A 25036-nucleotide genomic window follows, 5' to 3' on the forward strand; every position below is an offset into this window, starting at 1 on the left:
TTGTCTTAAAGACCAGTTAGAAGAAATAACGATTAACAAAGTATGAATATAGTTGGTTAATGAATGGACTAAATGTATCAAAATATTTAACTCATGTCTGATTGCACCCTTTAGCGACTAGTCATGCTTTGCACGTTTTTAGAGATCCATCAGCTTTTTTGACTTTGTAGACCCATTTGCAGCCTATGACATGTTGTCTCAACAATGAAAGCTTAAAATAGTGTAAAAAGAAGATGGTAAAAGATTAAACAATAGCAATAATGAAGTTAACGTCTATCATGTTTCATCTCTACACATGTTTTACAACAATCATTAGTTCATAGACTTAGGCACTAGGCATCATATTACTAATAGTTTCTCCACAACTCTTACATCTTGAATGATAGACTCAAGATATGCCCATCATTAATAAGAAATATCAACTTTCTCAGTCATCCCCCACTCCATTGCTCTCTTCACAAGGAGTTGTTTTGGATGCCACTGATGACTTTAGTCTTCCAATCTCCCTTTTCTCCATCCCTTTCTTCTAAGATCGCTATAAGCACTATGTAATGTCCAAGATCCATGGTTGGCAAGGTAACCTGCTCTCTTCTGTGAGTAAAGTCATGCTTGCTAGGCATATTACATGCCCTTTCCATCTTCTAGCTGCTTGGTTTCATCATTCATCCTATCAACCTTCTACCTTGCCATTCATCGAGGGTATTGATCAACCATCCCACAACCTTAGCACATTTGAACATTGCTCCTAGGCTCTATAATCTTGATATTGTTGTGCAATGGATCTCCATAAGCATTAATCTATCTTTTTCAATTCCTAATGATGGATGCTTGCCACCTCTGATCATCCATCCTTTTATTACCTTTGTCTTAAATACTTGCTCCAAGTGACCCACCTCCTTGTGTATTGTTTGCCCATTTCTTCAATCATCCTTCTCCTAGAGCACAATCTTGAATGCCCTGTCATTTTTTCTCGACCGGCTCGTTCCTACTTCTCCCTATTGGCCTCTATCTTCATTAGGGGTTTACACCTCTCCTACTTGCTATAAGGCTACCTTTAGGCCCACCATCGCCCATGTCTAGCTATGCTCTCTAATTTTTATATCCTTCCTTGCATGTATGTTTTTTTACTTATCTCATTCTTAGTGGTCACTTCGACACGTTTAAATATCTACAATGCCCTCTTTGTTCCTTAGCCAATTTCTCTGCCACTTTTATGCCGTCATTTTTCTTCCATCATGTCCTGATTGTTAGGTGTCATGTATTCAATTTCAAGCTCAATGAACAACTGAAATGCTTTCCCCTTCTTCTTCATTTTTTATGCATGTTTAAAACTAAATGACATATTAGTATAAAATTCAAGTTCATTGGACACATTTCTTAGTGTTCTTTGGTATTTATTAAATAACTAATCAAGTTTTTTGGTGTTCACTAATATTTTGAAATAGATGATACATTCTTTCAATGTCATTTTGCTCATTGCTCTTTAGTGGACCTCCATATTTTTTCAGCTATTTTTAGAAAAAGAAAACCTTTGGTAGTGAACCTTGGGCTCCATCAAGGTGTTTAGGCAAGACATTATTAGATGGTTTGCCATTCTCCACTTTTTCTAATTTTTGTAATCAATATCTGGATTAGGTAGTGAAACTATCATGTACTCAAGTTTGAACTTCCTATTTTAATAAAACATACATGGAAGAATACTAGGCTAAGTAATTGACCTTGTCAAGCATGACCAAAGGGTTTTTGAGAGTGGTAGTTGATTGCTTATAGAAAATGAACTCTTCAATGTGGTGTTGTTATTGGAGAGTTTGGAGTTGTTTGTTCAATGTGGTGTTGTTATTGGAGAGCTTGGAGTTGTTTGTTTACATTACTTTGGCACTATTGTTTAGTAGAAATAAAATGAGGAAGAGAGAGTTTTATGTGATTTTGTCCTAAGACTTACGTCCATCACAAATGACAGCTTTAACCTTATCTTTTGCATTCATCTCTTTACTAAATACATCAACTTATAACTAGAAAATTGCTAAGGAAGCCAACTTACAATGGAAACCATTTTGAAACATTTGATGAAAAAACCAATATCAAGAAAAACAAGGAGACATGTTTTTTCATTGTGGTAAGTAATTAAGATTTTAATAATTAGCTCAAAAATTGTATGATCTTCAAAATAGTTGACAAAATAGTTTCGATTTTAAAAAGTAGTGAATCAGCTTTCTAATTGTATCCTTTTGCAATAAAATGTGTCTTACAACACTCGAGACTATTGTTAACTTTGCATTTTATTTTAAATACCTACTCGTAATAACATATAACTTGTTGATTTATTACAGTGATCTCATGTATCGAAATGTCATTCCAACAAACATCCTACATTTCAAAGTCAATGGCGAAACACTCATGAGGGTTCTAGCTAAATAGAATAATGTGTAAAGGATGAATTGGTGTACATGGTAAAGGATAGACTGAATACATGTAGATGTTGGAAAAGTGTGTTTCCTTTCTACAATATTGTATCCATAAGATGAGTTCAAGAAGAGGTTCTTGTATGAACAAAGGTGATAATACAAGTGAACTAGTTGAAGTGGTTGTTCTTTTTAGATTGATTTTAAAATTAGAATACTCAAAACATAATCTTAGATTGTTCAAGGTTAGTTGTTGAATGTTGACATTGACAAGAATATATTAAAAGAAATTAAACGAAGGTTTAGTACTGGGTTGACCTTACTAGAAGATGAATAATTTAAAGGGAAAATTTTAGAAAGAAATTACAAAAATATTTTTTATGTGACTACATCATGACATAATTATTCCTTTCATTGAACTGTAAACTAGAAATCCATGGCAAGAACATTTAAAATCAAGATTGTGATTTTTTTACGGCACAAGCTAAGGAGAGAGAATAACAAGAAAAAACTCAAGTTTTTAATTAAACAAAGCTTCAAAAGGAGATCTATGTCACTGATAAAAGTGAATAATACGTTCACTTTGAAGTATTCATTACAAAATCAAAACTTCAATATTTCATTCATAGTATGGATTGCTCCATCAAACAAAAGCTTGTGTTAGTCAAAAGTTCATATCTTCTATTGAACTATTTTACTTGTAAGTATGAGAACAAGTAACACAATGTCATGTCATACTCTTCGGAGGACAAGAAGTACAATTTCATACCTTACTTTCTTGAATGAAAAACTCTAAAGACTTGTATTCACCATTGCCACTAGTTTGTGAACATTATTTCAAATGAAAATATCCAAAGCACAAGCTTGAAAGATCAAAACACATTTATGATTTCAAAATTGTCATATCAATCATTGGGTGTCTAGAATAAGTATCTAAAGAATTGACATGATGCCAATGATGTTCAAGTCTAACAACTGGCGAACAACACAACATCTATGAAAATATCAACTCTAGAGGTTGTGAGGTCACATTTTTTTTTAATCTTAGAATGTCATTAAGAATCAAATTAAATTTTAAAATTTTAAAAGCTATTGGTACATAATATTAGATATAGTCACAATGTCCCAACTGCAATCTTCACATTATCCTAGAGAATGCATGAATGTCTTTTCTAAATCTTTCATCCCTTCTTTACCCAAATATCAATTCCTATCCTCAATCTTATTAGAAGGCATTTGTATCCGATCATTAATCTCGTCATGATACATATATTGCAACATCAAAAGTTTGAGGTTGATGAACACCTTTGGCATGATTCCTATTTCAAGAAGTGATGCAATGTTCGAGGTTTTTCGTAATATTTATAGATGACCGACAGTTTATATATTCTAATCATATTTATGGTATCTCCCCTGAATGCTATGCTGGCCATAAGAGTGACCATGGTTGTGTATGGAATATCACTAGAATATTTGAGTTACTTGGTTTGATTGCCACTTAATTAAACATATATAGCTTGTTGAGTCTAGAGTTATGGTTTGAGAATAAACTTGAACTCCAAGTTGAGCTCATGAAATTCAATAAGAGAAGTAGCATATAAACAAGTTGCGATTAAAGTTATGAGGGTTTGCATACTCAATTAGGAAACTATGTATTATGTAAAGAACTATATTATCATTATAGCATAGAGAATTGCTATGAAATAGATTTAACCTTTGAATAACTATAAACGGAGTGTGTTCCCTTTTTAATGGATTAAATTTCTGCTTTGATTGCATGATGCAAGACTATGAGTGGGTTGCATAAGTTCTTTTAAAAGTATTTGATACTTGGAATGATGTTTCCAGACCTAAATAAAATAGAGAAAAATGAATTAGCTTAACAGAAGCTGGTTTTTGAAGTGTCCAAGTTAAGAATTAGGAATAGAATTTTAAATTACTAGGATTACTTGTCATGTGTATGTTCATTCTGATGTCTGGGTACCAGCCATGATCAGCTTGATCCAATCATCTTGAGGGTCGTAAGGGCTTGAGGTACATCCTTAGGTTGATATGCTTGATTGAAACAATGGTAGCATTTGAATGTCGTGTAGTTCATTAGACCACGAATTTGGCAAACAACTTTGTTCTTATTTTGATTTCCATTCGAATTATTCCTTTGCTGGTTATCACGAGTCTGAGTAGTAAGAGAGAATCCTCTTCCTCATAAGTTGAATTGGTCTCCATTACTGCACCTATTGTTGTATTGATGCCTCCAGTTAAATTGTTGGACCTATTGACTAACAAAGGTAATATTCTAATTTACATTTGCTCATATGCATAGATATCTTTCGTAGTTTTGTATCCTTGAAAGAGAGAGACACAACATGTAAGCATGACAGAATGGGTAGCTTTATCATAATAGTAACAAAGGCTTCATAACCAGAACAGTGACTACCGACAAACCAGAAAACTTTATCTTCTTCTCAAAGAGGTTTGCCAATGATCATCAACTTGTCACATATGTTTCTAAAGCCCGTAATATACTCGACTGCAGATTTTCCTTATTTTTCTATACATCTGTAACATGTGGGTAAGAAGAAATCTATGTCTTTTGGATTCTTTAGCTAAGAAAGCATAGAGACTGTTCCAGACATGTGAGGAGAACTTAAACCGAGGACCTCTTCAAAGAAGGAACTGGATGACCATCCTTTGAGCAAGTTATCACATTTTTTTAGGCATCATAATCAGGGTTTGGACGGCTGTGGTCTCTCCATTTTCAACATACCTAATGGTAGAGAACAGATCAAGAATTTTCTAATTGACAAACTCCATGAGGTCTTGGTTTCCTATAAGGCCAAGGATTTGGGTTTGCCACAATAAGGAGTTCTTGTGGGCAAGCTTAATTGTGACAAAGTTGGCAACACTAATAGTAGATGGTAGGGATACTTGATTGAACTAGAGGAAGAAGCTCTTAACGCCATAATGCAGTCAAGCACAAAACATCAACGTAGGAACATACTCCTTATGAAGGTAAAACCCTGATACCATGAAAGGGAAACGAGAGAAATGAAAAGAAAATAAAGAAATTTTTTTACATATTTCATAATAAATTCTTATGTCCAAACATCTCCCACCACAAATGGCAATGATGTTTGCTTTGTGTTATTGATTGATTTTTGTGCAAAGGATTTTCAGTTACAACTATTGAATTTTTTATTTCTATGTAACAGTAACCTTGAACACCTTCCATACGTGTACATAATGTTTCAATGCAAATCGTTATCATTGTGATTTTGCTGTGATATAGCTTTGTCTCTTTCCTTTTTGCCAGAATTTTTATTCACTAGATCTTTGCATTGATATGCATTATCAAAGATTAAACAACCTAGAGTACATACAAGTATTGATAGTTGATGGTTTTAAAGTTGTTTCTGCCTTTACTGGTATACAGATAGGTTGGGTCAGGATCCACTGAGTTAGTACATGATATGATCCATCAAATCAGAACATTTAAATGCATTAACGTCTTTATTTTCCATTACATTATGATTTTTGCAAAGGTTTAGATGGGATTGGCATACTGTAGAGATGTTCGAATAAAGTGACTTCAGAGAATTAGGGATCTAATTTCATTGTAGCATAAACAAGCATTTTGTGATACAGCTGTATAAGTGATGCGTAAAAGCTAAATGCATAGACAAGTATTTTGTGATACAGCTGTTTAAGTGATTTCAAAGCCAAAAGCACTTAAAGTGAAAGATGTACAAAAACCATTTTGTATATTCTCTTTAAGAAGCTTAATCAGGCTTAGCTTGTTTAAAGTTACCAAATTCAATTTTCAGTTTGAGCCCAACTTGATTAATAACAAGTCGGGCATGAGCAGTTTCAATTAGGGTACCCATAGGTTGGCATATCCAGTCCACAAAAGCACAAGAGCTTTGCGAAGGATAGGACAGTTCCATTCGCTCATAGGATTAAACCAACCAGATAAAGGCTAGGGCAAGACCCTCCTCCGTTAGATAATTTGACTGAACCTGTTCTGTTCAGTAATGGATCGTCCCAGTGGCAGAACCAAGAAATTTTATCAAAGGGGCACTAATCTTAGTTGAGTTTGGCGCTCATGAGGCATTGATGTAAGTTTTTGTGTGGGCACTACCCAAATCCAGCTCCATCATAATGAAGTTTTACGGTAACTGGTGTTGGCTGGCATGGGCATTGACGTGAGTTTCAAGGGTATTGACTTCCTAAAGTCACGATGGAAGCAGTTTCCTCATGCTACTGCTCAGTTCCTGTGAAAGACCTCTCCCGCTGAGGAGCGTTGGGGAATACGTTCCAATGAATCTCATGAAAACATATCCAGAGTTTTGTTGTTGAACTTGCATCTTGAAAGACCGGAAATGAAAACAATGATACCAAATAATGTGGCTTGGCAGATAAATACCAGATCTGCTGCTCTAGGCCGATTGGATCACTCACAGAAGCCAGTGGCCCAAAGGCGAGCTTTTTCCTAAGTTTGGGCGAGTCAACCTGTTCCTGATGGGAGTGATATATCAGCTGCAATCTTACGGCCTCCAGTGGCGCTGCCAATTTAGCTTAAGTTTCTGGGCTATATATCCCTAGCTTTAAGATTGACCCAGCAGGCATGTCGCCGGCGACCCTGACCCTTCAGAAGTTTTGGCCCCTTAAAACGTGCAACTCGCACGGCGAAGTATCAACATCCGAGTGTGTACCTGAGGTCTGAATCGAGGCTTTTTCATTGTCATTGGAAAAAAGAAAGAATTTCAAGCAGACAACGATTTGGTCGGATTGGACTTGACATTAATTTCCCTGCGGGGTTTGGGAACCAAGTTGTTTGCACCTTAGCAGCCAGAATTCCACCCACTACTTGAAACAAAAGCGTTGCAATGGCGGATGAGATAAAGAAAGAAAAACTTTAACAAACAAAATGACTCGTCAAAATGGGATTATATTCATACTTCCAAAACAATTCACTCTGAAGTGCTACACTATCATATTACATGAACCATCAGAGGCTACACGCAAAAAAAGGTGCAAAAGAAATACCAAAATGATGTTACAAACAAATACAGTGAATGTGGGTGTGCTTTACAAGGTGACCATCTTGAGTCCAAAATCCTCGCTTCTTGCAGGACTGATAAATGAGAACATGAATTAAAAGTCAGTTCCATCATATGGCCCACCACTAACAAATAAAATCATAGAAGATTACAAGCCAAAAGTGGGTTACCAATAGCTAACATGAGTCCAGAATACAGCTTTCAAGCATTCAAAAAAAGACTCACAGGCTTGACAGTAGGGTGCGCGAGGTGCAAACTCGGCTGATAGTTAAAGAGAGAGGCTTACAAGTGAGATATGCACCGTAATTTATTGAACTTCATGTACAATGTTGTTTGATGCAAGTTTCTTTAGGAGGGATGTGGTCCATGAGGTAACCAGGTCTTACAATGAAAAGCATATTACAGTTGGCATCAGAATACAAGGTAGATGGTTAAAGAGAGAGGCTTAAGAAGTGAGACGATGACATGGTTTCCTGGACTTCCTAATAAAACCCTTTAGAATGCACTTTGGTGTCTGCACCTTCACGGAGGAGTGTGGTTCATCAAGTAAAGCAGAAGGAAGATAGATCGATAGAGAGCGATGGTTTGATTGATACTGCATTCAGGTTTTAAAGGCCTTTGGAGTTTGTGCAGAAGCCCAATAATGCTCTTGTTTCTAAAACTGGGACCTTGTTAAGAGAGCAATTAGAATGATAAACCACCTGGCCAGTCTCCTAATCCTGATAAACCATCTGAAGGGTTTGCTAGTCCCTCTGAACGTTAGACTGAAATTTGGTTAAAATCTAATTGGGTCTGCCTAACCTCATCTTGTCTGTTGAAGAAAAGGGAGGTGGGTAGAAGGGACAAGTATCCACTTTTGATTTTCGAAATTGACAGCCCTGGGAGAAGTTTCAATTATAAGCAAAATTAAGCTTGATTGTTACTCACCAATAGTGGAGCTAGGATTGACATCAGAAGCCCTTGGCATCAGCTTTTAATCAGTTTCTCTAACAGCTCTTCGCTGCAAGGAAAAACCATTTTGGCCAACTTCCGTTGTTTGCATGCATCGTTAGGAGCACCAGAATCACGGACAAGGAGGACGGACCAGTACAGGCGGCATCATAGCAGTGGTCGTATATACACAGTTTAGATTATGATTTTTTGTTATTTCACACCCTTGACTGGTGATCCGAAGGGTTGCTCTGATTCTTTCTTTGGAGTTGAAACTTTCAACTTCTCATTTTCAGCTTCCCTTTGGGCTTTCTTCTTCTCAAGCTCAGCCTGTCTATTATTTTCTTCATGTGCATGTCTAAACATCCTCGCAAAGTTCAACAGTGTAGAAATAACTGCAAAAAGATTAACCAAATGCAATTTATACAGGACTATTATTCAAAATATATAAAAGGAATATAAATATTGACAAAGCAACAAATGCTATTAAAAATGACATCGTACATATTATTGATATATGAATATTTGCAGAACATCTTCCAGCAAGATTCACAATTTCACCTTTTACGGGTTACCTTGGAAATGTTTTAGACTTTAGACTAAATTTTCCATTGACAACATGTGAACTCCCACACAACTAATACCAAACCAGTGTCAAGGGAAACCTAATTGTGCTTCATCAACGTTCAGCTTTTCTGTGACACCTTTTCAGCAATTCATGAAGTGAAACCTATAAGAAATTACACTGCTTCTACAGTCAGATGACTAATTGTCCTGTTGATCCCCACAATGAGCTCTTGATTCACATATCAGGTGCAAGACTATATGCATGGGTATGGATCATTTCTTGGTTGCAGGTTTCAGGATCCATTCAGAACAGATAGTATCACTGTGCATAGTGAAGGGTATGATATGATAATATCACACATTTCAAAAGAAATTTGGTGATCCCTTCACTCTAAAAAATATCTAAACAAAGCAAAAGCTTAAGAAATTCATAAGGTCAAAACATATATATAACCTGTAGATCCTACACTTAAATTAGTGAGATCTGAAACTAAATTAGAATAATACCTTGTTCAAATGGGCAACGAACAGGGTCCTCCCCAAAATATAGGGCAAGCGCATCTGCATTTCTACCCTGAGAAATTGGATGAAACAGAATTACGAGACAATAACCTGCAATATAGTTCATAAAAATTTATTCAAGTCTTTTGAGGTACCACTCCAGAATACAGCAATGTCAAAGATCGGACTTCAGATTCCGCAGCAGCAAGGAACCCCCTTAATGTCTGAAAAATAACAAAGGAAAAATGCATCCATCCAGGAGAAAAATCATGAGAAGGCATAACCAAAGGAAGATCAGAGAATTCACTGCAACTTGAAACAGTATAGACGTACAACTCAAAACACCTTACTAAACAAGCAATCTTCAACAAAAAGTGATTGAATATCGACAAAGACAATGTATGACATCTTAAGCTCACAAAAATATGAACTTATAAAAGGTTATCGACATCCATGAAATTCCAGAGGCTTAAATATACATACATGTAATTCCACAAGTTTAAATATACATATTTCTTGATACAAAGAATATGATCCTCAGGTAATGATCATCAAGGAGAAAAAAAAGAACATCTATGCAATCATCCAAGATTAGTAAAACATAACATATGAGAGTAATAAAGATGAACACAGTTTAACGCGAGGTGTCAATAGGCCTAGGGGAGACTGCAGTTTTCTTAGGTGTACCTTGACTTGTGAACTCCATCCATGGGGCATCAGCATTACCATTTTAATTATTAGCTTTGTCACATGGGTACTGCTGTAAAGGCAGCGTACCCGTACCGGTCAGGTACGACACCGGTACTGTCCTGGGTACCTCTTGGGTACTGGTCAAACATACCCAGGGCCATATCCATCCGATTTAGGACTTTATCAAAGTTGACCAAGTCCTTTCCTATCCAAATTTAAGATTTCAACTTTGTTCTTTACACCATTTACACTCAGAAAACACATACAGAGCTGCGTTTTCATATTTTGTTCAATAGTTTCTTCTTTAGAAACTATAAATTTTGAATCATGAATGTGTTATTTTGTTTGAATTCTTATTTTATTTTTTATACATATATATATATAGCCGTACCCGCATATCCAAGTTTTTTGAAAATAGTCCGAATCATTACCCGTACCAGCACCCGTACTGGCATCTGTACCCATACTTGTGTGACAAAGATTATTAGATATGACTGTTGCAGCAGGTAACAAGGTCTGACAGAGATAAATTTTACAAATCAAGCAAAGGGAAAGAGAAAGCTGATTACTAGAAATGTAAAATACCAGTTTGACATGGCCTTAGATAGAGGCACCTCAAGTTTGAAGAGAAATGCAACCTACAAGTGCAAATAACTTAGTATGGTAGCATAAAACATTTGAGTTTCTAGGTATCAGAAAAGGCCTCAACAAAGCAGCTCTTTACTCATCAAAATCATTGAAATGGAGATCTAAGGAAATAAAAATTAGTCAGTTTGCTAAAGAGTATGAGATCCATTGAGAAATTGTCAGTATTCAAGAGGAAATTCAGCTTCTTCCTGGAAAAGGAAGACAAGTGTAGAATTGGCTAAGTGAATCACAGACAAATGGCCCTTGGGGTTTATAAATTCACTGGTTGGGAGTTGAAGCGAAACTAATCGAGTCTGGTGTGATAAGACCGCTTCAAATCATATTATTTCCAAGTTCTAACCATGTTCCATGACCAAGCAAAATATAACCAGATTAATTATCAATTATTCATGGAAAGATTAAGAAATGGGACAAATGTGTCACAGTGCATAGTTTTGCTAATTTGCTTGTATTGGTGTCCATCATGTGTAGGATAAGCTTTGTCACAAATAGAACATTATGGTCTTTTTCCTTTTACTACTATACCAAACAAGTGATCTATGGACAGGCCATTATTCTAACCCAAGAGCTTCAAGTTTTCAGCTTCCCTCTTTTTCTTTTCCATCCCTTCATTCTACTTTATTTCTTATAGTGAATTCCATTAAGCACACCCTTTAACAACACAAATGATGTTGCTGATTACAAGCACTTCATGATGAATACAAAACCTTGCAACAAAAAATCATGCAAAAAATATATGTACAAAGCATATTTTGTTTGACAGCAACATTGACTAATCATGGCTCTGATAACTTAAGGCAAATAAAAGCTATAACCATCAAGAAGAAAGCAGAAGAAACGTAGAAACATTGGAAAGCTTTTCACTAACCACAAGAATGCAAAGGTCAAAGGCCAACCTGTTGGAAACCATGTGAGACAGGACCATCATTTGCAGATGCTGTCAATTCTTGCTCAACCTTCTCTAGGCCTTTACTAATAGCTTGCATCTCTTCTGCCAATGTTTTCAATTGTATCTAAAAAGGAGTTAACAAAAGGAAGTAATAAGACATCTCCAAACTACAGAAATCACATACTTCCAGAGGAATCCAGAACTGGAAAGTAGAAGAGAGTACCTTTGATGCAGCCTCTAGGCTGATGAGGTCCTTGGGGAAATCTAGAAGTTCTGGAAGCTTATCAGCAAGCACCTGTATTTGACCCATAAGGAAAAGAAAGGAACGTGCCCATATGTTTAATAATCAACACATTCTGTTCATGCCATTTTACTAACTATATTCTTCAACGTGTATTGACTACTCATAACGAGTGGCTCTGTTCTTATTTATTGCATTTGCTGAAACTTCCTGTCTTTGCCTATTCATCCAAGAAATTTGACCATTTTGAGCCCCAAGCCTCCATCAACCATGTACTTATCCATGACCAATTTCAGGCTTGCTTCCCATTATTTCTTTTATATTGAGGCCCTTATCCCTCTTCCTACCTCGATTTTTATTCCCACTACCACTGAAATCCCCACTCCACTTCTCTCTCTCTCTCTCTCTCTCACACACACACACATGAATAAACACACATTCTCACCATTCTTTCTTTCAGGCCTATACACATTATCTGTTCTCTCTTTAATGTAAAAAACAAAAAAAGAAGATAGAAGTTTGGTGGCTGAAATGAAATACAGCAAATACAAGTGATGTTTGAAGGAGGAAAGGCAAAATGAAAATGATAAGATTAAACCCTTTCTTATCTGATGATTTTAGAATTACTCTTGCTTATTTGATTTGTTCAAGATAATTACTTGGTTATATATTTACCCACTACTTTTCTTAACACCATATCTCCTTTCTCTATCGTTTCCTCTTTGGATTTTGTATATTGGATTTGAACATCTGCATGTACCACTAGATCATCAGTCCACAATGAACATGTTAGAAGCAAAGTAACATCACTAGTGAGCACTATCTAGATTAAACCCTTTCTTATCTGATGATTTTAGAATTACTCTTCCTTATTTGATTTGTTCAAGATAATTACTTGGTTATATATTTACCCACTACTTTTCTTAACACCATATCTCCTTTCTCTATCGTTTCCTCTTTGGATTTTGTATATTTGGATTTGAACATCTGCATGTGCCACTAGATCATCAGTCCACAATGAACATGTTAGAAGCAAAGTAACATCACTGGTGAGCACTATCTCACAATGTAAAGGCAAAGGAAGTTTTAGGTTTTCAGTCAAATAATGCCTTTTTTCTTCTTTTTTCAATTATTTACTGTTGGTATCTCATGCATTATTAGTATGTTCAACATTACCGGATACGCACATCTCAAAAAATTAGGGTACTGACTGAAAAAAGCTGAAAGTCTGGAAGAGTGTTAACAAGCATGTATCTGGATGGGTCGTGGGTCAAAACCAATGTTGTAAGAGGCGATAAAGCAAGGCGAGGCGAGGCGTTAAGCCTCTCATGAGGGAGGCGAGGTGAGACGTTAATTGAAGCGTAAGCTTTATGGACAAATTTGTGAATTATATAATATTTATAAAAATAACAACAAAACTGAAACAAAATAATTACAATATTAAACAAATCATTAAAGAACAATACACAACACATGCAAACAACAATAATTTGTAAATCCAAATAAATACAATGTCATATAATTGGTTCTTAAACAGTTAAATGTCATAGAACTATTATTGAAAAACAAATAACCAAAATTAAGTAAACCAAGATTCAGATGATAATATTAACTAAGAGAATAAGTAAATAACAAATATTTGTGAACAATAATATAAGCATATTAAAATATGTCAATATAAAAAAATTTAAAAAATATAATTTTTTAATTTAGATGGTCACCGACTCACCAACACGATCAACCTATGCACCTAAGCACAGCAAATCTGATTTAGGATAAGATACAATGGATCGGACCACCAACCCAGCTATCAACCTATGCACCTAAGCACAGCAAATCTGATTTAGGATAAGATACAATGGATCAAACCACCCAACCCAGCTAAAACAATGGAGATTCCAAGTCCACTGCTGCTATAGACAAAAGACGTCCATCACCACTTATAATAATGTTGTAGTCTTTTGCTCCTCAACACCACATGGCAACATTGGGAGGAGGACCACCATCCATGGAAAACACGTCCAACTCCAAATGATGCCAAATGATGACAATAGCCAAAAAAAAGAAGAAAAAAGCGTAACATTATATTATGAGTGCAAAGATATGACTGCAATGCGAGAAGAAAATAAAATAGATTCAAGAGGGCGGCCCCGAAACTCCCCTCCGAGGGCGGCCCCAAAACTCCCCACCGCCTCCCCCTCTTTCTTTCGGCCATGATAGAAAGAAAGAAGGCATGAACAGTCGAGCAATATCAAAGAACGGGCAGAGAAAATGGCTTCAGGAGGGCTGCCAGTCATGGCCAGAAAACAAGATGGTGGACATGGCCAGCGCCAGCCATGGACTGAGAGATTGAGACAGAGAAAGACTTACAGTTGCAATGGAATGATGGATTTTGACGTTGGCCATGGCTCCGCCGCTCCACCAGCCGCAGCTCCAAGCCTCCACCCTCTAACAATTTCACAGGTGCAGGGATGGTTGAATTTTACAGGTGATTTGAGATTGATGATAAGGGATTTAGGAATACAAACCTGGTTAAAATTAGGGCTAAGTGTGAAGTCCCTTGACCATTTTTATTTAATTTTAAACTTTTTTTAATTAAAAAAACTAACAAAACTGACTTTGTCCTTGACGCGTACGCCTCAAGCGTGAAGCGTGCAACAGGTAGAGGCATACGCCTCTACCAAGTGAGACGCACGCTTCAGGGATGCGTGCGCCTCACTGCCCTACCTCAAGGCGTTTTTTAGAAAAAATGCCTTGAGTCGTGTTTTTTTTGGATGAAGCGTACGCCTCTTATAACATTGGTCAAAACTCGATCCATCCAGCTCTTAAGTGGCTGGTGATTGTCGTGCCATTAAGAAAGTTTTTAACCCTAATTTTGAGTTTAATGAAAAATTTTAGAGAGAGAGGACGGCTGCTAGTGGGCACCGTTCTTCTTCCTCACCCATGGTTTTTCCCCTCTTTTTGAAGGGTTTTCCACATTAAATCTGTGTATTTCTTCTCTTCTTCGTTCTCCATATTTCTACATGGTATCAGAGCTAGGGATCGAAGAAGATTTTTTTTTTCTGTCGCGCCATCAATGGAGCTGCTGTTGGAGCCATCGCTAGGGCTGTCACTTCACCTGCCTAAAGCCGCCACCTAGGTGCATAGTCAATGGAGCCGTTGCCTAGTGCCGCAGCCTGAAGCCGTCACTGGAGCTGTCGCACTCCTGTTTGCATTGCTTGAATGCCTGTGCATTGTGGATCATCTTTATTCCATACGGCTGCAGAGGAGAAGGGGGATAGCTCAGTTGAAAGGATGGATTGTGTGTCGTAGAAATCAGATCATCTACCAGTCCAAGTCACGACGATTCACTTGACCAAGGGCAATTACCTTTGCTGGTCTGCAGCCATTATGATGGGAATTGCTTGTCGTGACTGGATTTCCTACATAAATGGGAAGAAGAAACAACCTGCTGACTGCTGAGACTAATCCCTACTTGGAAACATGGTATTTTGAAGAAGGATGTTCGTCAACTCTGTTTTCACTGAAATTCAATCATTAATTAGTCGAAAAAGGACTGCCTACAATATGTGGATTGTCCTTGAACAGACGTAAAGGCAAAAAAAGAAAGATGTTCGTGTCTAGCAATTGATAAAGGATATATATGCTCTTCGGCAAGGAGATAAGACTATGGTTGAATTTTATGCTTCCCTCAAATCAAATAGGAAGAGTTGGATTATTACTCTGAAGATAAGTGGGAGTGTGCGGATGACCAGAAGCTGTTTTAGGAAAAGAAGTGGAAAAGTTGCATTTTTGTGTTCCTTGGAGGCTTGAAGGATGAATTTGAAGGCATTCAAAGTCAGATCCTTAACTCTGGGAAAGTTTCTAACATTGAAGATGTCTACTCTAGAGTCGAGGCTGATGAACAAAGGTGACTTGTTATGGTAGGCCAGGATTCCTCTGACACCATGCCTGTCATGCAGCCTGCCATGGTTAGTTGGGGCCCAGGATCAAGTAAGAAAGGCTGTCGGAGGTGCTCACATTGCAAAAAGAATGGTCATACTATTGATTTTGGTTGATCTCCATTCGGGAAAGAAGAATAACCCTGGCAAGAACCCAAGAGGAAAAAAGGTGGCTGCTAGTCTTGAGGTTTTTGATTATACTGGTGAAGAAAAGAAGATTACAACCGAACAGATTCGTGAACTTCAAACCAACTTAAGCCGCATTGATGTTCGCAAGAAGCTTTCTGATGATGTGAAGATCAATAGTGCCCTTACCATTAGTGGTGATAAAAGTAATCCGTGCATGGGTGAATGGGTTGTCGATAGTGGTGCTACAACACTACATTATAGGAGATCCAAAGGTATTTCAGGAATGCCAGCTCTCATCTGGGAAGGAGAGTAGCATCAGCTGATGGTTCTTCTATATTTGTGGCTGGAAAAGGGAGTTTTGTGTTGTTAAATAAATATCTAGCTCATAATGCCTTCATGTTCCTCACCTTCCTTTGAATCTTCTGTTTGTTAGCAAGATCACCAAAGAGTTGAACTGTAACTTAACCTTTTTTGCTGATCGATGTGTTTTGCAAGACTTGGTGACAAGGAGAAAGAATGGGATTGGTTTGGTTTTTGATGGGCTGTATCGGCTGCCATTGAAGGTTGTGACTGCTCTTATGACAACAACCAGTGAGAAAAATAATAAAGATGATTAGCTTTAGCTTGTTTTGAGATGGTGCTAAGTCCAATGAGTCATGGACATGGTAAAGATGTTAAAAGTGATGGAATGCTAAAGAACTTCCTATTGCCCTAAGAAAAGGAACTAGGTCATGTACCATGCAGCCTATTACTAAATAGTAACTTTGTGTCTTATTTAGATGTTTGTAAAGATTACAAATGTTTATATCCTCTCTTTTTACATTCCCAGGACTGTTGCTAAGGCTCAGGTGGATCCGAAATCGGTTCTTGACATGCAAGAGAAAATAAAAGCCCTTGTCAAGAATAGAATGTGGGAGGTTGCAGATATTCCTGAGGATGCTCATCGTGTAGGATCAAAGTGGATTTATATAATCAAGTATAAACCTTATGGATCCATGCAAAGATACAAAGCTTGGTTGGTCGCAAAAGATTTCAATCAGAAGTATGGCATAGACTACCTAGAGATGCTTGCCCGGTTGCAAAGATGAAGATTGTTCAGGTGATTCTTGCTCTAGCAGTTTCAAAGGAGTGGCAGATGTATCCACTTCATGTGAAGAATGCCTTCCTTGACGGAGATTTGGAAGAGGAAGTTTATATGAATATGCCCCTCAGTGGAAAGTGTTGCAAATTGAAAAAGGCTATGTATGGTCTTAAACAATCTCCTCGGGCATGGTTTTAACACCTCAAACTTGTAATGAAGAAGCATGGACATCATCAAGGTAATGAAGGCCACTCATATCTTCAAGGTAATGGAAACGACACAGTCTTTGTGAAACAGATAGAAGACATGGTTGCGCTTCTCTTAGTTTATGCAGCCTGGGTCCTTGTCAGAACCGCACTTGTGTCTAAGTGCATTTTAACCACTCGCTGACTTAGATTAAGGGTTCAGTTATATGGATAATACATCATATATCATAGCCTGATACCCTTAAAATGGTAAAACAACTGCCAACTCAAAAGCCAAAAGCCATAAGCTATGAATGCAACTAAAGTTTAGCTTAAGAAATAAATGTCTTTAATTAACTTCTGCCCCATGCATTTGCATGGCTTTACACTAGTCAGTTTATATGAATGAGTTCAACCAATCCCATTTTGGGCTGATGTTTTCACTTTTTCCAACCCCCCTCATACCAACTTTCTCTCTCTCTCTCTCTCCACCTATGTAATACGGGTACACGTCTTAAGGAGGAGTACCCGCACGGTACCGGTATGACACCGGTACCGGTACGGGTGCAGCGCGGGTGCTGCGTTGACTGCACTGGGTACGGTCAAGGCACCCGAGGTCATTTTTGACCATTTCCGGACTCGGTCAACTTTGACCAAGTCCAAAATTATCCAATTTTAAATTTTAATGGTGTTTACATTTTAACGTTTTTTATAAATTTCACGTTAAAATTTTTGAACAACCCTTAAACGAAGATCGTGTTTGTCGTCAACCATTGTTCTTCGTCTTCAACCTTCACCGAAAGACACTGACGACGAGCAGCGACAGCAGGCAGCGAACGGCGAACGACGAGTGGTGACGGCAGGCAGCGAACTAAGTTTTGGGTCGTACTAAGTTTTAGAGAAGGAAGAAGAAGAAGAACAAGTAGTTCTGGGTCGTACTGAGTTTTGGATTTTGTGGGGTCGATCGGAGGCGTTTCTTTGTTGGCGTTCTTGTTATTGTCGCTTTTTCGATTGGTGAGTGATGTGGAGCTTCTTTTTGTTCTCGTTTTCTCGTTTTGGTGATTTTTCTTTTGATTGGCATGCCGCTGTCCATTTTTCTTTCGTTGTCCTGGCTTTATCATGAGATATTATTGCAAGCATTGGTAATCTGTCTTTGTTACCGTGCCTGTTTTCTTCTTCATCTTTTGTTTTTAGTTTTTCTTTGATATTGATGAGTCTGCAAGTAACTATTCTCTCTCGCCAATACCTTGGATTTATTTTAGTGTTTTGATCCAGCTGGTTTTCAGTTTTATCTTTTCCTTTTCGTTTTCCTTTCCTTGTTTTATTTTCTTTTTCGAGCTCGATGTTCTAAATGTTATTTACTTTGTATAGTTGGAACAAAAAAAGCCAGAGAAAAGGGCGATTCTGGTTGTTCTTTTGTACATAATTGTTATTTGCTCTGACATATATATATGTGTGTGTGTGTGTGTGTACGGCCGTAGCCCTGCACCCAAGTTCTTTGGAAATGGTCCGTACCCATACCCGCACCCGTACCCTTGTGGCATAGCTCTCCACTCATGTTTCTCCCCTCCACAACCAATCCTCCCCACATTAGGATTAGTAGATGAAAAGGAAAGGCGGCCTGAAAAACCTGAAAACCAAATGGTACTCTCACCTAAACGACACCCACTATGCCCAACATTCCTTTCCTTTGTAAAAAGTGGCCCATTCACTAGCCTTTACAAAAAGAAGATAGGTGGACACGGTGGGAACCATATCAAGGGGCACCATTATCTATATATATATATATATATATATATTGTCACAAATCTCAACACTTATCCAAAAAATGTCATGTCAGAAACAAAAAAAACTAAGAAAAACAAAATAAATATAAAAATCAACACATTTTATCATAATATATCACGTGAATTCCTAACTTGTATTTTTGTATCTTTTATTCTGTTTTTGTTGTGTTATTTTCCATTTTATGTGTGTTGGGAATAATGATAACGTTAATTGGGTAGTTATTATAATTTTAGAAAAGTTCAAGAGTTGTGTTTAATGTTTTTCTAATGCCTTGTGTAGACTTAGATGCAATTATTTGTGCTGACCCTATTCTCCATTCAAAAGAATTTATGGTTTAACCTAATGATGGTTTTTTCTTTTCCTAAAACCATTGCAACATAGTATCAGAGCCGGCCATGTCCTAGGGAGGTCTGACGCCTACGTGGTTTTAATTTCTTCCTCTCATCTCTTTTCCTTGTTCTCTCCTCTTTCTCTCTTCTCTCTTCTCATTTCTGCCGTGAACCCTTCTGCTGTCGTGTGATCCAAGGTCTGATCGCCAATAGGCAATAGCAAAATAAATCCAGGCAATCAGATCTCGTCATCATTGAAGTCATCGTTGTCGGAGATCCGTTTTCAGATGTGTGGATTGCAGTAGTCGTTGAAAGCAACCTGCTGCTGTAAAGGTTGTTGAGGGTGGTAGAGATTAATGTCTGTCCACCATGTGCTATGAAGCAGTGATCTCCCAAGTGGGTAACAACTGAGAAATCAACTCCTGTCACTGAAAAAGGAAACTGCTAAAGTTGACGTGGAGACAGAATTAATCTTTTTCTGCCAAGGTTGACTTCTCAAATCTGATGTGTCAGAATTCTCCAGATCTGTAAGTGCAACTACATTTACATTTGGTCAGCACAGTCAGCTATTATTAAGTTGCTGATTATAAGCCTCTATTCATCGGGTATTTTTCTGTTTGGTGCCCTTATTGTTATTTGCTGCCGAACAAATGTTCCATCAAATGTGGGAATAATTTCTTATTCTCTTTGTGGAACCTTAGTACATCTTAAAGGAGCTTGTTCATGCTACACCTGCCTGTGTTCATGCCATCTGTTTTCAAATTTATTCTTGTTTAGTAGTTAGTAAGCTAAGATCATGGGAGACTCCAAGGCTGAACCAAATTCTGATGGTCCTGCAGATTATAAGGCATTTGCCAATCTGTTCTTGTATGGCTCCTCAAGCTGGATGCTAATAAGTATGAACGATGGTTGAGGACTTTCATGGGATTGGGCACCAAAAAAGCATATCTTGTTGGAACTAACTAGAAAGACGATAGGTAAGTATGCTACTTGGGTCGAAAACTGACACAATCATGTTATGAATTATTGAATAGTGTGCAACCACACATAGCAGATGGTCTTGTGTTTTATTCCACAACTAAAGAGATGTGGGACAACCTGAAAGACACATAATCGCAGGATAAAAATGTCAATCGTATCCTTCAAGTTGAGCAGGAGATTTTTAAGTTGCAATAAGGGGGTTAGACCCTATCCCAATATTATGCTTCCGTTAAAGCTACTCATGCAAAACTTAACTCTGCTCGCCCTCCACATTCCCACAATCAAATCAAGAAAAAAATATGCTTGCTCAATTTCTATCAGGGTTATTCACAGACTTCTCCGTTGCAAGGTTCACATTTCAAATCCTTACGGGTGAGCCAAGATCCCAATCTTGCATATGCATAAATATGTCTGGCAGACTTAGAGGAAAATTTAGTTATTTACCAATTCTTTTTAAGTCTATTGTGTACAAGAAATGTGGAAAATAAGAATCTCACCCACCATAATCCTTCTCTCTCATATTATTTGTCTATCGCTGGCCCAAAAAAATTCTTTTCCTCTTCCTTTTATGCAGCTACAGTCACCTCTTTTACAATGTTTTCATCTCCCATCGTTGTGGCAATCTCAGATTAAATATTACAAATTTAATTATATGAATTAACAGCTTTGAAATGTATTCAATAAATTTCCACGTACATGTTTAGTTGCACATTTGGAATTTACTTGATAATCTCTCAAAGTTATGTGTAGAAGGCATGCAAAACTTGAGGTTAATTTTTATGCAAATTTTTATTTTGTAATTCCAGTGTCTACACCAGAATGACATACCACATGTATGTGTGCGATATGCACATGCATATACTATCTTTTGTCTTATTTGTGATCAATATATTCATGTTGCATACACACATTTGCTTACTTTGATATTTGGAACCTTGATATGCATTTTGGTCTGAAGAGGATAAGCTACAGTTTCATCTTAAGCAAGAAATCAGACCAAACAAAGCTAGATGAACTTGGGCCACTCCATACCTTGCAGAGATAATGCATAAGTGTCATTTTGTTGTTGCGGGCACGTGTATCAGTTAGTTTCAACAGACTGTCCAACCTGAAGCCAATTGCGGAACCTGCCAATTTTAGACCTTATTATGGACCTTCACCAATTTTAACAGACACCAATCAAATTCTCTAGCAGAGAAAAAAAGTCAGGAACATGGAAGCTCATAAATTTGGTAGTAGAAGTTACAACTTCAAGATGCTAGTTGATTAACATAAAGTACATGAAACATATCCGGCCATTGGTAACAAGCATTTCCCAGCTAATTTTACAATACATGGGAAGACGCAGATTCTGTAACTTCAAATAATCTTCAGGTAGAAAGAGAAACACTAATCAACTTTCTAAAAGAAAATAGAGAGAATATGAGAAAATAAGGCAGTTCCTCAACAGAAAGTTTGAAATTGTCCACAAAGACAACTATTTTAAATTGTTGGAAGATTCCAGAAAAAAAACTTGTGGACAAGGCTGGACTTGGAAGTTCAGCAATCAAAACACTTCTTACACAGACATAAAATACGAATACAGGTCCCACAACAATAAGAGCCCTGAATATTGTGTATGTCACTCTGTCCCCTCTCCTCGTCCACCTCCTCTTTGACCCTATTGAATAACATTTACTAAGGAAAGAGGAGAAAGAGGAGAGAGAGAGACAAAAGCCAGAGTTGTTAAGATTGTTGGTAGTCATGATTTAGAAGATATGAATTTTTAGAATATAAGCACTGAGAAATATGAGCACAACCATGCTACTATAATTCCTCATCAAGATAATCAGACAGCTCACAAATGCAAATACATAAAATAACTTCTTAAAAAATGATTGGCAACTAATATTAGCTTCTCAAAAAGTAATTGGCAATTACTTTTTATTTGGCAGCCACCTAACTCTCTTTTTGAGTTGACAATCTTCATAACTCTCTAACTGGAATAGATCAGATGGTTGAAGTTTTGGTTGCATACAAAGTGCTCATGTTTCTAGGTGTTCATATTTTAGAAGCCCATATTAAAAATAGTATTCAAGCTCTCATTTCACAACCTTAGCCACAACTTATATAGGTGAATCCGTGGAAGGCCATCACTAAGTACAAAGAAGAAATAATAAATCATTATAAGAAACAATAAGGAAGTTCCTTCTTGCATGCTGACTTCTCTAAAGGTGCACATCATTGTAACTGAAAGAGGACTACCAGTAACATACTTGACCAAATGAGTGATTTTCTTGACTATTGCAAACCCGATGCTACCCCCATGAACTTTGTTAAGATGTGTTTATATTCAGTTTTAGGTTTAAGAGGGTACTTTTGTAATAACTTTTCCTTTAGATGGTTCTCTTGTAACTTCTCTCTCTCCTCTAGTCTATATAAAGAGGAGTTAGGGCAGATTTCGAGGTTAATCAAATATTATTCTTTCTAATCTTATCATGGTATCAGAGAAGCAGCCGTCTCCTCCTCGGCGCGCCGATTGAGCGGCGCAACCCGCCGCCTGACCGCGCCCATCGCTGCGCTTCCTCTGCCCGCTCGTGTCCACCCGACGCCTCCGCCAGTCGCTGTCCTGACCTCCGCCAGTCACAGTCGCTGTCCTGTCCACTCCGCCCGTCGCCGCCGCTTGCATCGCTGCCCTCTCCGTCCGTCGCCGCCTGACCACGACCGTCATCGCCCTAGCGTCATCGCCCGCTGCCGCCTGCTCGCGTCTCGCAGCATCTCCGCCCGTCGCTGCTATCTCCGCCCATCTTCGCTCCTAGTTTCTGCCTGCTCTCGCAGCATCTCTGCACCGCCGCTGCTTCGCTGCTGCCCTGCACCGTCGCTGCTCCGCCGCTGCCTGCCACCGCTGCTTCGCTGTCGTCTCTGGTATCTCTCTTCATTATTCTTCGTCGGCTTGTGTCTGATCAGTGTTGTCAGTTTCGTTCCAGCCGATCAGACTTATGGATTACTTCGTGCGTTTGACTGCTATTGCTCGATGATCAGCATGCTGTCTTTACATATGTGATTATATTCCTTGTTGCCTGCACTTCTTATTCCGTGGCTCGGTGTCCTCCTTTGTGTTGAAAGATGTCTGAAATTAGCAGTGGAGCTAATACCTCTTCCTTTGCATCGTCGGGAGAGATGAAGAGTTCCCCATTTTCTAGCATTATCACCAAAATGGATGGGGGAAATTACGAGATGTGGGCCATGCAAGTAAAAAGAACCTTGATCGCTCATGAGAAGGAACATCTCATATTGGAGCCCGAGCCCGTACAGAAGGTAGGAAAATATACTACTTGGTTTAAAGATAATTCGTTGGTTATGGTATGGATTGTTGGTACTCTTTCTCAAGACATTGCAAATGAAGTCTTGCATAAGGAAAGTGCAAAGGATATGTGGGATTCTCTTGCAGCCACCTATTCACAAGCAAGGAATGAAACAAGAATTATGCAGCTTCATCATGATATTCATCAGATGCGACAAGATGGTCGACCTCTTCATACTTATTATTCTAGTCTCAAGTCCATGTTTGAGAGACTAAATAGCTACTTTCCTGCATGTAAGTGTGAATAACAAAAGGCATATAGAGATATGCTTATGGTAGGGGTATTTCTCTCTGGATTAGACTCTGTTTATGAATCAGCAAAGAATCAGATGCTCACTAGTCCCTCGATTCCTCCTATTGATGAGGCTTATAGTAGGCTAAGCAGAATTCCAATCCCTGCGTCGACTGTTCTTGATACCACTTCTGCTATGCTTGCTACTCGTGGCAGAGGTGGGTCCCTCTTTGCCAGAGGACGAGGATACCGTGGTCGTGGCAATACCACGTCGCGCCCAGTATGTCAGTTTTGTCATCGCATTGGTCACACTGTGGATAAGTGTTGGCAGAAACATGGTCGTCCAGCTGTTGCAAATCAGACTGTATTTACTGATTCTCCAGAGCAGCCTAAGCCTCAGCATACTGTTTCCTCCAGTGAGTTACGTGCAGATGATATTATCTCTCAGTTGAGAAACTTGATTGGTGATAGAACTCAACAAGCTCCTGATCCGACCACCTCTACTATCACTACTGCTGCCAGTGCGTCTTCATCTGGTATGTATTCTGACTCTGCTACTGACACTACAGATTGGCTCATTGATTCGGGTGCATCGACCCATCTCTGTGGAGACAAGGCCCAGTTTACTTCTTATGTCTCTACTCCACCTGGTCGCTCGGTTATTCTAGCAGATGGCAAATATTCTCCAGTTGTTGGACATGGAGAGGTCCAACTTACTTCATCATTGCCGTTGCAACATGTTCTTCATGCACCAGAATTCCCACATAGCCTACTGTCTATCAGTCAGATTACCAGAGATTTAAACTGTCGTGCGATATTTGACTCCTCTTCTCTTGTGTTTCAGGATATACTGACGGGCAGGGTGATTGGCAGTGGCCGTGAACAAGGAGGTCTTTACAGGCTAGTGCATCCCTTTCCCTTTGCTGGGTCTACCTCTGCAGGGTCGTCCTCATCCTCGGCTTATACTTGGCATTTACGTTTTGGACATCTACCGTTTCAGAAACTGCTGCATGCTCTTCCTCAGCTGTCTCCTAAGTCCTCTTTTCAATGCGAGTCTTGTCAGTTGGGCAAACACCATCGGTCATCCTTTCCTCCGCGG

The 25036-nt window shown here is 38.3% G+C and overlaps 1 protein-coding gene across 5 annotated transcripts in view; it reads right to left on the minus strand.

Annotated features, from left to right (window-relative positions):
* Nucleotides 1-7330: 7330 nt before the first annotated feature.
* Nucleotides 7331-25036, minus strand: part of LOC116252713 (formin-like protein 6) — a 40587-nt gene continuing 22881 nt past the window's right edge. For 2 of the 5 annotated variants that reach the window (XM_031627174.2, XM_031627172.2), the window contains 7 exons: nucleotides 21395-21489; nucleotides 11911-11982; nucleotides 11695-11811; nucleotides 9616-9684; nucleotides 9467-9533; nucleotides 8390-8787; nucleotides 7331-7536 (listed from right to left, as the gene is read on the minus strand). In XM_031627174.2, coding sequence (XP_031483034.1) covers nucleotides 8606-8787; nucleotides 9467-9533; nucleotides 9616-9684; nucleotides 11695-11811; nucleotides 11911-11982; nucleotides 21395-21489 — 602 coding nt within the window. In that variant the 3' untranslated portion in view covers nucleotides 7331-7536; nucleotides 8390-8605. Of the gene's footprint in view, nucleotides 7537-8389; nucleotides 8788-9466; nucleotides 9534-9614; nucleotides 9685-11694; nucleotides 11812-11910; nucleotides 11983-21394; nucleotides 21490-25036 lie in introns of those variants that run through there. The other 3 variants (XM_031627175.2, XM_031627177.2, XM_031627176.2) reach the window with 3 other exon arrangements.

This window comes from Nymphaea colorata, chromosome 4 (assembly GCF_008831285.2).
Source record: "Nymphaea colorata isolate Beijing-Zhang1983 chromosome 4, ASM883128v2, whole genome shotgun sequence".
Classification (NCBI taxonomy): domain Eukaryota; kingdom Viridiplantae; phylum Streptophyta; class Magnoliopsida; order Nymphaeales; family Nymphaeaceae; genus Nymphaea; species Nymphaea colorata.